Here is a 15,869-nt window from a genome sequence, read left to right on the forward strand (position 1 = left end):
TTGAAATGAAATCTACAATTTAATTGATAAATTTACTTTTATTTTCACTCGTTAATTCTATTATGTTTATTACTTTAACGAAGAGATTATTTTAACTATGTATAACTTTTATACATGTTTGCTATTTAACTTCTATCAATCTGTGTTATTCTGTTAAGGATAGGACGATGATAGGAAAAGTAGGAAACGAATGGGAGTGTTTCAAGGATGATGTAAAGGAAAATGGCTTACCCAGCACCAAGATGCAGTCAAAAATAATATATTTGCGCCATGGACTCTGCAGCAATGCTAGGAGGAACGGGTTAGCAAAGAGCAATGAAAATGTTACATTAAAATGCATGAAAACAGAATTACGCCACGGACTCGGTCGCAATGCTAGGAGGTTCAGGTTAGCAAAGAGCAATATAAAATGACCGTAACGGGACACAGCTAAACGGGACAATGTGCGCAACGGGACACTTTTTCGTGCGTGCAGCCGGCGTTCATCGATTTATTAGACGTCACGTCAAAAACAATCAATGTCAAATCCGTTTGTCAAAATTTTAAATATATGACTCTATTCACGATGCTTGAGGTCTTAATTGCCGCATACGTTCCATTTCCTTCATTGCATTTTTATTGCACGGTGTATTGCCTGTGAGTTTCGAGCAACCACTATTCTCAATCCATCCAATGATCTGACACGGCTTAACGCGACATATGCCTGTCCTTTAGCAAATAGTGCAGGTACGAGGTATACAACAACGTGGTCCACTGTACATCCTTGCATTTTATGAACTGTGCAGGCCCAGCATAATATTAGTGGAAGTTGTGTTCGCTCGATTGTTCCATAGTTTCGAAGTGCTGAGATTTGTATTGATTTTGGCTTGATCAAATGAATTCCATCTTTACCAAAGTCGATACGAACAGATTGAATGTCAGTATCGTGGATCTGATCACGGCGAAATAACGGCCAAACAAATCGAAAAAACAAACAATTCAATACAAAAACGAGTCAGAGCTACATTGTATCGGATAAAAAATTAAATCGTATTGTGAACGTATTCTTCTTCTTCATTTTTTTAATTCTACTGTTTTGTTCTCTTTTTTGTTTCCGTATTTTTAGTTTTCTTCATCTTTATCTCCTCCTTTTAGTTTTTCTTCTTCTTTCACATTTTCATGCATTGTCATCCACTTCTGAGCTATGGTCCAAATTTCAAGTATCTAGCTCATCTGGAAGTTAGTTTAAAATCAATTACAAAATTGTACCCGGATGACAAACAAGAAAGCGAGTTAATAAAAACCTGGTAATAACGCTCGATCTTATTTTCTTTGGAAATCATCGAACTATGCACTATTCAACGGCAACCGAACAACTTAAAAGTCGTTAAATTTCTAAAGAAAATGTTGCCTACGTTGATTTTTTTTTTTGTCCTTCGTTGCTGGTATTATTCACCATAAATGTTTCAGATTATCTATTTTCCAATGCGGATCAACCAAAACACTATGTTTAGAGTGCTTTATCGTTTGTTTCAAAACTTAAAAAATTGAATAGCCGCAAAGTATTTGTGTTGAAAATCATAACTTCAGTTTCAATTGCAAAATAAAATACACACGTGCACACGGCTGCGCAGGTGCACATGTGCTTATTTTATAGCTACCAACATAATTAAACATTGTCAAAAATTATCGCAAGTATAATATTGTGCAATTATACTAAATTGCCACTCCATTAAAACAATAATGCTATACATTTTGAACTAACAATGTTTGTAAAATTTTTTTTTTTATTAAAGTCATTCTGTTTAAGAAACTTCTATGTTCTTTTAATATTTAAAAATTAATTTTTTGATGTTGGCAGTGCTCGACCGCACAGTTTTTTAGTGTGCCTATTCCACCTGCTCACCTGGCCGCCTGCCCGTCGCAGGCAGAGCGGGAGTGCAGAGCGCGCCACGTGCGACTCGTCGCGGCAGACAGTTGTCGGCCTGACAGTCGCTGTCCAGACCACTGCTGCGCTCGGGGGAAACCAACACCAGTTCGTTTAATAACCACTCGAAGGAAGAAAAGAAAAAAATCACACGCGCGTAATTTTCAGGAGCTCTTGAACACAAGGAAGGTCGGAATTGGAATCCCCAATTTATTCCAAAAACGTCATATTATCCGGTTTGAGCTGTGGTCAAATGGATCCGCCACACGTGGCCATGTCGCAAGAAGTTTCTTTTGCAAGACGGACGCAAAGCCAAATTCAAATAAGAACTCCCGCCTTATCATCTCTCGTTTTGAAAATAGCTCCATTTGAGGTCCAAGAATTTCGGGTATCCATTTAGTGGCATGGAATGGGTTCCGTAGTTCCGTGAAACCCGAGCGGCCAAGACCCAAATATACGCCTCTGGTCGCGTTTTTCGTAGTTTCTGATGGATGGTGACACGAATATGTCTAGGATGATGAAGTACACTCAATTATTAAAAAAACACATAATTATAAACAATGAATCATCGCATTTTTTGGCGGTAAAATAGTCTTTGAAGCACCATTTTTGGTTTTGGTAGGATACATTTTTATATGATGAAGTAATTTTTTCTGTGAGTGACGATTTTATTAATGTCAAAACAATATAGAATACTTCAAGTAATTATTAAAAATAAATATCCCTAGTTCTGCAATCATGTGATAATCACCAACCGCGAAAATAATCAATGTTAGACTTGTGCGATGAACGTAAATTCTGAACTGCCAGCAGACTGCTGAACACTGAGTATATTCTGGCCAATGCTATTATTCCCTTTTGCTACTCTTAAATTAATTTTAAAATGTGTTAAAATAAGTTTGTTCCTTCGATAAAAAGTGTTCCTTTTAATAGGAACTTTTAAAGTCCGTTTACTTTTCTGACTGCAGTTGAGATGATATATTTGTCCTCTGGTCACAATTTTCTGACATCCTTGATACCTCGATCGGTGAAAAAAAAAAAAAAACTTGGGAGTGTTTTGTTAAGCCTCGAAGCTTCAGTACTTCAACGCTGAACTTTTTTTTGAAGGTTGCGTTGTGTGTGCTGTGAATGGGTTTTCCACTCTACTGCGGACTAACATTGTTTCAGAATCACAGAGTGCACGACGAAAGAGCCGTGTCTACTAGCACTTTAATCAAACTAATCCACGAATCATGTATGAACTTTAACTTAAGTAAGATGACATTTTGCTGAGATAATAATTATGATTTGTTTATAGGAAATTTTGTGAATTCCAGCTCAGTACCAGAAAATAAACACAAATAACCTGTCTCTAGTTTATTACTATAACACAAGTCAAAGACGACCTAGATGTAAAACTGTATAAGGAAAATGGGATATTACTTGTTTAAAGTCTGGAGAATTAAGGGCCGAACGGTTTTCAAGCCACAAGTCAAGTGCTCTACAGTTCACTGAATCTTTAGAGTTTCAGGTCCTCGAACAAATATTAATATCTGGAATATTTTACATGTATAGTATTTCACGAAGTCAGAGTTCGCTTATAAAATCGTATTTTACGTAAAATAATTCGGGCGTTGATATTATTTATAATTTGGCCTATTGCATACATCAGTTTCCTAGATAAAAAAAAGTTTGCTGTTGCCTGAAAAATGTACATATAATGTAAATGACGGTGTAGCTAAACGTTATTAATTGTGTTTTCATCTTTCTAGAATGAACGTCTCCAATCACACCGTCGACGAGTTGGACTATTTGAAGAAAAACATCGACGATGTCTTCCTGTTGACGAATGGCATCATTGTCAGTTGTAAGTAGCACTAACATGATTCATTAAGTTTGTACCAAACTGATATTGCTGACCACCAAGGAACATTAAATAAAATAACATGTCTAAAATTTACAAATTACAATCTCTAAGATCGTTTTATACAAGTGTATAATTGAAATGTTTCGTAAATAAGTCAGTGGGATTGTAACATCATTTTTATGCAGATGAATCCGAACGAGAAAATGAGACGAAAACATAGATACAATTATTTTCATAAAGTTGTTATTTTGTGCCCCTTTTAAATAAGTATTGAAAAAAAATGTATCTGAGCAACTATTTGGCGAATAATGTTTATTATAGCAAAATTTCCGACACTAGTATGATTTGCAGTATCACTCCCCTTCAGTGGACGCCACTCTATTTTCACATGCAATTATATAAAATTATGTATTAATAAAAAATTTTGTGTAATAAAACCAGGAACAAGAGATAGAAACAAACAACAATTACCATCGTATCGAAACACTCTCCGGTAAGCCGTTTCCGCGGAATGAGCACGTACGTGATAAGACACTACATTTGCATTGCCTGGGAAATAGGCTTCATGAAATACTCCCGTTGCGCTAGTATAGCGGCTCAATAAGGTGGTGTTGTTGTAAATATGTAAGAATGCCATAGTTGCAAGGAACACACACGAAGCAACTATACACTAGCGGATATGCTCGGCGAGCATGCTCGGCGCATGGCCGCTACCACACACTACTCGAGCATGCTCGTCTCTTTCTCTATAAAGACAGTCGGTGTTGTTCTTGCACAATGGCTGCACGCAGCATTGCACTGTTTGGCGGATTATTTTGTTTGGATGAGTAGGTGTATTTGGTTCATCCTGGGACAGGGGTGTGGGGTGGGGGATCCGGGGATCCACGGCGGTCATCTTGGAATACGTCACTTCCAGCGGCCATCTTGTAATACGTCACTTCCGGCGGCCATCTTGGATTACGCCACTTCCGGCGGCCATCTTGTATTTGACCTTGACCTTTGACCCCGACGACCATTTTGTTTTTCTAGAACATTCCGCCATTTTGTTTTCTAGATCATTCCGCCATTTTGAGTTTCGTACACCATCTTGAAAATCTTTATGTATTATCCGATTTTAATGGGAAAAAAATTAAAATTTATAAAAAATTAAATAATCAAAATTTTAAAATAAAATTTAAAAATATATTATTTAATACAATTTTAATTAAATACCTGCGCATCGAACACCCAATTCCTCTATATTACGTATATACCATCTAGCACCCCACTCCTATGTTACAATGATATCGCTATCGAACACCCCACTCACCCCTGTTACAATTTTTCGTTACACCGCATTCTTTAAAATAAATTTATTATCAAAATAAAAAATATATACCATCGTTGTCTGTCGGAGGCAGCCATCTTATTTATTAGAGACCGCCATCTTGATTTCATCTGATGGATGTAATCATCGGGTGTAGGTTTCTAAAGTACATTAGTGTATGTAAGGTCGATTTCCTATCCCGTACCAGCATTATTATGACCCTTATAGACGAAAACCACAAAATCCACAGTCATTTTGCTGTTGTAACCACCATTTTTTCTTAAAGTCTTATCATTTATAGGTTTTAACTAAAATATATGTTATCGATACTATCTTTGTGGATGCGTTAGTTAAAGTAATGATAATTTAAAAAAAAAAATTATTAACCCATCATAGCGGACCAGAAATTTTTCAGAGTTCTAACTCACAAGTAATATTCTCTTCTCTTGTTTGCGTACTCGTATTTAAAAAGCTGCATGGTAGCAGATATTTTTAATGTCTGTGTATAATTACATTCCTAAACAAGTCCGTGTTTGCGTACTCGTGTTTAAAAGCTGCATGGAAGCAGATATTTTAATGTTTGTGAATAATTACATTTCACCATTCTGTAAGATATTTATAAGTATCAGTATCTCGTGGGATATAGGTTCTATATTAAAAATAATAAACAATATGTAGGTCAAATTGTATTTATTAAATTAAGAACATATTTTACACAACAAAAATGGAGCAAAACAGAAACTATACATCAAAAAACTTAAACTTTACAACAAAAATGGAAACTATACAGCAAAAACACAAACTGTACAACAAAATGAAAACTATAAAACAAAAAACAAAAAAACTATACAACAAATGGAAACAACTACCAAACTGCCAAACTATTTAAATCAAAAACTATTTACAGGAAAAAAAATTATTCGTCACCTCATACATATCCGTGGGGGACTGTGTGGATACCATCTTCGCAGATCAGCCGTTTGTCGTCCTCCCACGTTATGGCCAGCTTATTGCTGTACTCAGTATAGAGTATGTGCTGACGGGAGCGAATTGCTCTAACGCCTGCCCTCATTGTGCGGTGGTCTTGCAGGGCATCCAGGTAGTCGTCGAATGTTATGTGTTTTTTGACCACACATCGCTGGATGCCCTTGGCCTTTTTCTCGCTCTTACCACCACACCTGTAAGCGTAGAGTTTGGCCCGTAGGCTTACAAACTCCTCCATCACTTCTCCCCCACATTCATCTTTGAATTTACCGACAACTTTCTTGTTGATGGGGGAGAAGCATGGGTGGTCGGAAGGGTAGCAGCTGGTGTCGAATTTGGCCATCAGTGTAGGGTCAGCTTTGAGGTCTGAGTAAAAGTCTGTTGTCTGGATCTCATACACAAAACTGTCTGTATCCATATACATCAGGTGAATATTGTCATGGTAACGGGGTTTCATGGTATTGTAGTGGAAGTCGTACATGAGAGTCTTTGAAAGATCTAGTACGGCCAGTCCGGCATAGATCGGCTTGTCGAAAATGATGGTCTCGTGATTAAGGTGGACTAGAGACAAATTCGGTTCGTACATTGTACGGTCCTTGAAGGACGGACGACACACCAACTTCTTGAACCTCTTCTCGGAGCACACCAACTCCATTTTGAGCCTCCGCCTTTTATTTTCCATCAGTTTACCAAATGTCGAGTTCACAGCGAGCTTAAAGAACTCCTTCTCGAACTCGTTGGCTGCTGCTTTCCGCTTGTTGGTATTCAGCCGAATATAGGGCTCCAACCATGCCGACTGCTCAAACTGTAGGACTCGGTGTATCTTAGTCACTCTCAGCCCATGAGATACTGCTTGCTGTAGATTTTTGTAGTGGACAATGTAGTGCTCTTTATTTTCAAGAGTTGTCATCAGCTTTGATTGCTTTGAGCCGGGCGGGCACTGATTTACGGGGAGAAATGGCAGGTCTTTATGACTTTCGTGGAGCTCGGGAGGGTACTCCACATCACACTCAATAATGTAGCCTGTAGGAGAATCATCTGGGACAGACACGACATCAATTGATGTGTCTGCCCATTGGAAATGCCGAATTGGAAGCGGCAGAGACATCGCCCACCCGTACAAATTATTTGCATCAATGTACTCCAGGAATGTGGATGGCTTGGATGCATCATATGTCTCAGGTATGTAGGAGTTATTGGCTACGCAATGACGTTTAATGCTTTGCGCTACTCCTCCCCTAATACCAGCCTCCACAAACATATACATGTCGTAATCTGTGAGAAGCTCTAGCTGTACACCTGTGGTTCGAAGCATCGCATCGAAAGCGAATCCAGGACAAGAAATATAGTGAGACGGATCTAAACTATATGTCTCCAAACATATGGAACGGAAATTCTCGAATACGTCCGCCAAAATCAGAACATCCGTCTTTAGGTACAAGTCAGCGTACTCCCCCAAAGTAGCACACTGAAACTTATCCCAGACTTTCACTGCATGAGCGTACTCCATCTCTGAAATCATGGAATCAGTCAGACTATTGTAGAAATCGCCGATAGGTGGAAGACTAGTATCATATAGTCGAGCAAAAGAATCGACAAAATCATACGGGAAGACACCCTTGCGGGTAACCAACTCCAACTCATCAGGCGCGAAAAACTCAGCAGTACTGACAAACTTGTCTGCCGGCAAGAACTCAGCGAGCGAAGCAAGACCCCGACTCATGAAACGGAACGTATCGACAAACTGAATGCTGAACTTATCATGCAACTTCTTGGAAAAAGTTATCAGCTTCTCCTCTGAATTCGGGATTATGAAGATGTCTTTACTGTCGTACCCCAACTTCCTGATAATGAAGTTCTGGTCGTACGCCAGGTTGTGGAAGAACACAATTAACTTCTTTGGTCTGCGCCTGAGAAGGTTGCAGTCATTACATGCAGGTCCCAGATATTCACCGGTAAAGTGATTGTGATCACGAACTTTCATTGCAGTTCTTCCGAACTTTCCTCCACAGTAGCAACACACACCTGCTTGCAGAAAAGCAGTGTTCTGTGCATGTGTGAGCAGAGTCATAGGAACAGATGTAAAAAATATTTTTTGTACATCATGACCAATCTCCACAATGCGAGAAATGAATTTATCTTCTGCGTCACAACCGCGATACAATTCAGGCTCTGATAGAAGTGCTGAAGTGAGGTGTGCTGGAATGACTGTATTATCTGCTTTCACATAAATGCAGTAGCTGTATGCTTTATGCTTTTGGTACTGCAGCGTGTATGCTTCATCAGGATTCGGGTGACACATATGGATTTTCTCCAGAATTGCTTCAAAGTCGCAATAAACCACGATGGGCATCTTATCAGCATGGTGGAAGTTTTTGAACTGCAGAACAGGAGGCTGGCCATTTTCATCAAGCTGAGGCATCTCCATCCGAACAGAAGCATGCTGTTTGCAGAGCTCACGGTGTTTTTCCAAACACTGAAAACCAGTGAGCCCGCTAACCCTATCCCGATCATCATAATGCTTGAAGCATCTTTTGCAAACATGAATAGCATCATGATGTGTAGTTATTTGGGACCGAACAAGGGCAGAAAATTTTTTAATGTAGGTGAAATGGGATGAATTGTCATTGACCAAGAGCAGAAGGTCGAAATGATGTTCTTTTTCTTCAGGAGCGACTCGTGCAGGTACAACATTCAGATTCTCGTCGATGCTGTAGATGTTGATGGAGACTCCAGGGTTCTGTTTTTCGAACAGCGGTATTTGTCTGATTGGAGTAGGAAACTCGATGTTCGTGAAGTTGAATTTCTCTTCCAAGTCATGGTATCGCTGGTTGACACGCTCTGGATGCTCTCCTTCCACGTACTTCACAAGAATAGACCACTTAAAACACATGTGGTCTTCGAAGTTTTGTGGATTTATCACCGCATGTCTTGACTCGATGGTGGTAGGCAGTTCGATGTAGGAGCTGGCACGGAGTGGATCGAGCTTGTTTATGCGAAGTTGAAGTTGCTTAACGGCCGACAAAGTCCATCCGGACCCTTTCCCCATGTAGTCTTCCTCCTCCTTGCAGATCTTAGAGATGGATTCAGTTACTGCTTCCTCCACCTCATGAACTGCGTAGAGGGGCACATTAATGGTTTTGAATGCTCTCTTGTCTTCGCTGACATCCACAGGTTTTTCGTAATCACACTCAAGCACGATGTTGAATTTGAGTGGACCGTTCTCCTCTATCTCCTCTACAAGTTGGCTCATTATTTTTGCCTTGATGGAGTTCAGATACGAGCAGATATCCTTGGCAGTACTTGACGTGTTTTCTGCCACATACGTCTTCAAGTTGCCCTTGAATCCTACTTCAGCGATGATGAAGCCATGGAAATTGGCCAAACCAGCCCCAGTCACCACCTTTGTTCGGCTGGTCGAAGGCTTGGGCGTAACTGCAGGCTTAACTGCTACCATCCTCTGCTTCTTTGTCGGAGGTGGAGCAGGCCCCTTGCATATCTTGATGTGGGCTTTTAACTTATCAGCCCTGGCGAACTCCTTAGCGCAGTTCTCGCAGGAATTCACTATGTGGTTTGGGTTAAGACCGCAAGCCGACTTCTCATGTAGTCTGGCGACATCAGCACGGGCGAAGGCCTTGTAGCAGAAGCTACACCGGGTGCCTGATTTGTGGCGACAGCTCCAGTACATGATGCAAGGTGCTGCTGCATCTTATCGCTGCGTGCGACCATCTTTCCACATAGGTGGCACTGCTGGTGGTTACGATGCTGGTTCTCAGCACACTGACGCTCGTGCCGGTAGCGGTTGTTGCCTGCCGTGAATGTAGCAGAGCAGAAACGGCATTTCTGGACGGTAGACGCCATCACGACAATCGGTAGACTGGTCTCAACGTACGGAACACGCGAAGGAAGCTCGACGTACGGAGAACTATAAAAAAAGAATTAAGAATACAATGTAGCTAGATGTTACATAAAAACAAACATAACCTCAAAACTCTAGCCCTCAAGCTTACTAACCTAAACTGATAGCAATGTTACTAAATAAAAAAAGTTGCAAACATAACCTCAAAACTCTAGACCTCAAGCTACTAACCTAAAGTGTTAGCAATGTTACTAAATAAAAAAGTTACAAACATAATCTCAAAGCTGCTCCTTCATGTACAATCCTAAAAATGGTAGAATTTTTAAAGTACTGATAAAAGTTAAAGCTGAAAAAGTATTCAATGTTAACTAAAAATGATTGATTACATAACCTCAAAACTACTCTAATGCACAACCCAAAAATGCTACAATATTTAAAGTACTGTTAAAAGTTTAAGCTAAACAATTCCTGGCTACCCACACATAAGTGTACAGAGAAAAAACTAGCTAGCTGATAACCTACGAAAAAGCTGAGAAACATTCAATGTTAACGAAACATGTAGCATACCTCAGAAAATAATGAAGTGGAGTTGTAGAACACGAAGTAGCGTTGGTGGTAGAAATCGTGGTAGCAGCGAAACACACACGAACTAGCTCTCTCAAACTCCAAGAACACAATGAAGCTCCGACAGCTAATCCCGGCCTTTTATAGCCGCGGACCTGCTTGTTCTTGGAAAAAAACAATTAGGAACATAGTATTTTTACCGAACCTACCAATAGGAATGTAGTATGTGGAGGGGAAGTACCATTGTCTTCGGAAAAACCCAGCATGACTCATGCGCAGGTCGTAGCAGGTATGTGAGGGGTGGGAGGTAGAAATGTAGGTAATAACTTAACATAGGAAACCACTCTCGGGTAAAACCACTAATAGCCTAGGTGATTAGAGATTAGGTCGCGAGGCACTGCATACATCGTGACTCATCACTCAGGAATGTCGTCTCGCAGTGCCGAGGGGACCCGAACAATAGACTTGACCATGCATGTCACAACAGATCCATTAGTCGCCCGACTTTGTGGCGCCATGAGGCGCTCAGGTAGCAGTCATGGCCTACGGCAATAGACTCGTTAAAGTGTCATTACGAAGCACTCAAGCTGCGTTCGAGGAACATACAGCTAAATATTCATTATAGATATGTAAGGAAATAAATAAAAATAAATAGGGTAAGTTTAATACATTTATTAAAAGTAAGAACACATTACAAAACTATAACATTAAAAATTTATTCTACATTAGTTATGACCAACATTCGTTTAAAATTTTTTAGCATTTCATTGCGAACAATCAGTTGAACATCCATAGTATGACACATTTTGCTGATGTTCCAGGAACCACCCCGTTTCACAACCATTTAAGGAGACTTTCCTTAAGCTCTCTTTTCATTGGTCAAATAAAACATCTCCCTCTCTTCCCCTCATACAATGATGCTGCTTCACCATCATGCTAAAATTCTACAAGACCAAAAAAATTTGCTTCCCTTAAACCTTACGGTAGAAATTTCATCCTAGGATGCTGTTACTGCATCTAGAAATTAAAAATTATATTATCTCATACAGGTTTTATTTACATGTTAGACTTAACCATCCTACCACACACATGCACACACATGCACACACTTACACACACATGCATACGCATGCATGCACTGAGATGAAATACATACTCGCCCACATAATGTACTTATTTTTACAAAGGCAACATATTAAAACACATAATATTTAAATTTTGTGTAGATTGTATGGTACCAGAAACCATACTGCAAAACGAGCGGACAACACTAGAGTCTTTACTAGGATTGGGCTGATGGATTACCTCTGGAACGCCCTTGTTGCCTTCAACGACTCAGAATTAATACTTTTATCCATCAAAAAACAACGACAGTTTAACTAAGCAAACATACACCCCACACCCCTCAAAAAATTGTTATTACACAAGGCATTATTTACATGCCAGGAGACCGCACATACGAAGTGCGCAGCTTCAGGTTAGAAATATTGATTAAAATAACCGCTAAAGATGCTAATTTGTTTATGAAAAAATTGCACATGACATACAGACACTTGGTTATTTACACACACACACATACATACATACATACATACACCCTGCATGACTTCAGAAGGAAACAATATTTTGAAAACCACTCAAGACTTACATCTGTTTATGAAAAGGAGCTAAAAATTAATATTTTTTCAAAGTTAATTTTAGAGATGAAACCTCATGTGCAAGTCCTTGCATGCGAGAACATTTTATTACACAATTATCTTCATTTTTTCCAAACCATAGGTCTGATGTCTGGATACCACACAAATATCATACTTAACATATGAACTACGAGATGACTGCATGCCAGTCCAAGCCCCCTACGCTTAGAGACGAAACTGCACTAGAAGCGTTAGCAAGCATTGCAATTATCTCTTTTCACTAATGCAGTTTCACCTCTGACTAGGTGGACCTCCTGAAACAGCAAACATAGGACAGTGAAACACATTAAAATAATGCATTTCAAAATAATTGAATCATATAAAACACTGCATATTTCTCGAAAAATCACCACGCAACTGACAGCCCTTTCAATCACAATTCTGCGAATGCTATCACAGAATGTTAGATTTAGAAAGAAAGGATCATTCATTCCTTAATTATGGAACACAGTAATACATCACATGAAGAGAAACAAAAAAGGCACACACTTCGTTCTTAGACTCGTGCCGCCTCCTTGACAGAGAGAAAAGATTTTACACATAAAATAGTATATATTTCTTTTCCAGCGATGAAGCTGTACTAATATAACCTTGTCAAGCTTAGATGATCTAGGGAGAGACAAAGTAAATAAATATATTAACAAAAAAAGTCGGCTAAAAATCATTTACAAACAAAATACTTAATGTTCCTTCGATTACATATTTTTCTCAATTTAATAAATGAGAGAACACAAACATTTGCTTAAATCACTATTCATCAATTTTAAACTCTCGTGTACATTAGGAAAAAATTTATATTATCATTCATTATTAGCTGTAATGTAAAAAATTCAAAACAGTTTCTTTGTGGGATGTAGAATGCTCACTCACGATCGAAAAAAGGAGGGGTCTTCGCTGTAACTCAAGGGGAGTGGGAAACCATCTTGAAAGTTGACGTTTCTCATATATTTGGATATATTAGTAATCAAGCAAGTAATAACATTTGGTGGTATAATCTCCGTCTGATTAAAGTTTATTTGCTAACATGAATTCACAAATTAAACGAATCTGTGAGTACATTTGCATATATTTTATAGAAAAAAATGCACAGATTGTTTTATCATGAATAACCAGGAGCACACTAAAAAAAACCAACGAAATTCTCGCCAATAATAACCAACAGCACACGAAAAACAGAAAAAAAAAAAAAAACGATTTGTCAGTAATAACATGCAGCATGCGGAGAAAATCACCAAAATATTGTCAAGAATAAAACATCAGTACATGTAGAATACCAATAAGTTCTTGACATGAAAAAGGCTGAAGTGCACGGAGAAAATCATCAAATTGTTGTCAGGTAAAAAAAAGCAGAAGCACATAAAAAAACCAACAAAATTCTAACACAGTAAAGTTGAAGCACATGTAGAAATCTATCGAAATTTCACATGAAAAAATAGAAGCACTCAGAAAAAACCACCAGGGAGAAGACGTCGTTTAAAAACATCATAAATCATCAACTTTTTAAAAAAAAGTTCAAATTTTTTCATGCTAGAACTCTCATGTTAAGCAAAAACAGAGTTCTAGCACAAGTCAGCTTGTGAACTCTTTGCTTAAGCAAAAACAGAGTTCTAGCACAAGTCAGCTTGTGAACTCTTTGCTTAAGCAACATGAGAGTTCTAGCACAAGTCAGCTTGTGCTAGAACTCTGTTTTTGCTTAACATGAGAGTTCTAGCATGAAAAAATTTGAACTTTTTTTTAAAAAGTTGATAATTTATGATGTTTTTAAACGACGTCTTCTCCCTGGTAGTTTTTTCTGAGTGCTCCTATTTTTTCACGTGAAATTTCGATAGATTTCTACATGTGCTTCAACTTTACTGTGTTAGAATTTTGTTGGTTTTTTTATGTGCTTCTGCTTTTTTTTACCTGACAACAATTTGATGATTTTCTCCGTGCACTTCAGCCTTTGTTGTCAAGAACTTATTGGTATTCTACATGTACTGATGTTTTATTCTTGACAATATTTTGGTGATTTTCTCCGCATGCTGCATGTTATTACTGACAAATCGTTTTTTTTTTTTTCTGTTTTTCGTGTGCTGTTGGTTATTATTGGCGAGAATTTCGTTGGCTTTTTTTAGTGTGCTCCTGGTTATTCATGATAAAACAATCTGTGCATTTTTTTTCTATAAAATATATGCAAATGTACTCACAGATTCGTTTAATTTGTGAATTCATGTTAGCAAATAAACTTTAATCAGACGGAGATTATACCACCAAATGTTATTACTTGCTTGATTACTAATATATCCAAATATATGAGAAACGTCAACTTTCAAGATGGTTTCCCACTCCCCTTGAGTTACAGCGAAGACCCCTCCTTTTTTCGATCGTGAGTGAGCATTCTACATCCCACAAAGAAACTGTTTTGAATTTTTTACATTACAGCTAATAATGAATGATAATATAAATTTTTTCCTAATGTACACGAGAGTTTAAAATTGATAAATAGTGATTTAAGCAAATGTTTGTGTTCTCTCATTTATTAAATTGAGAAAAATATGTAATCGAAGGAACATTAAGTATTTTGTTTGTAAATGATTTTTAGCCGACTTTTTTTGTTAATATATTTATTTACTTTGTCTCTCCCTAGATCATCTAAGCTTGACAAGGTTATATTAGTACAGCTTCATCGCTGGAAAAGAAATATATACTATTTTATGTGTAAAATCTTTTCTCTCTGTCAAGGAGGCGGCACGAGTCTAAGAACGAAGTGTGTGCCTTTTTTGTTTCTCTTCATGTGATGTATTACTGTGTTCCATAATTAAGGAATGAATGATCCTTTCTTTCTAAATCTAACATTCTGTGATAGCATTCGCAGAATTGTGATTGAAAGGGCTGTCAGTTGCGTGGTGATTTTTCGAGAAATATGCAGTGTTTTATATGATTCAATTATTTTGAAATGCATTATTTTAATGTGTTTCACTGTTCTATGTTTGCTGTTTCAGGAGGTCCACCTAGTCAGAGGTGAAACTGCATTAGTGAAAAGAGATGATTGCAATGCTTGCTAACGCTTCTAGTGCAGTTTCGTCTCTAAGCGTAGGGGGCTTGGACTGGCATGCAGTCATCTCGTAGTTCATATGTTAAGTATGATATTTGTGTGGTATCCAGACATCAGACCTATGGTTTGGAAAAAATGAAGATAATTGTGTAATAAAATGTTCTCGCATGCAAGGACTTGCACATGAGGTTTCATCTCTAAAATTAACTTTGAAAAAATATTAATTTTTAGCTCCTTTTCATAAACAGATGTAAGTCTTGAGTGGTTTTCAAAATATTGTTTCCTTCTGAAGTCATGCAGGGTGTATGTATGTATGTATGTATGTGTGTGTGTGTAAATAACCAAGTGTCTGTATGTCATGTGCAATTTTTTCATAAACAAATTAGCATCTTTAGCGGTTATTTTAATCAATATTTCTAACCTGAAGCTGCGCACTTCGTATGTGCGGTCTCCTGGCATGTAAATAATGCCTTGTGTAATAACAATTTTTTGAGGGGTGTGGGGTGTATGTTTGCTTAGTTAAACTGTCGTTGTTTTTTGATGGATAAAAGTATTAATTCTGAGTCGTTGAAGGCAACAAGGGCGTTCCAGAGGTAATCCATCAGCCCAATCCTAGTAAAGACTCTAGTGTTGTCCGCTCGTTTTGCAGTATGGTTTCTGGTACCATACAATC

At 38.1% G+C, this 15,869-nt stretch overlaps 1 protein-coding gene across 1 annotated transcript in view; it reads left to right on the forward strand.

Annotated features, from left to right (window-relative positions):
- LOC134530524 (putative ammonium transporter 1) overlaps nt 1-15,869 on the forward strand; it is a 57,441-nt gene that overhangs the window by 7,847 nt on the left and 33,725 nt on the right. Inside the window, exon 2 of the mRNA XM_063365418.1 lies at nt 3,658-3,752. Within this exon, the coding sequence (XP_063221488.1) occupies nt 3,659-3,752 (94 nt within the window). The 5' untranslated portion in view covers nt 3,658. The remainder of the gene's footprint in view (nt 1-3,657; nt 3,753-15,869) is intronic.

The sequence above is a fragment of the Bacillus rossius genome, chromosome 3 (assembly GCF_032445375.1).
Source record: "Bacillus rossius redtenbacheri isolate Brsri chromosome 3, Brsri_v3, whole genome shotgun sequence".
Taxonomy (NCBI): Eukaryota; Metazoa; Arthropoda; class Insecta; order Phasmatodea; family Bacillidae; genus Bacillus; species Bacillus rossius.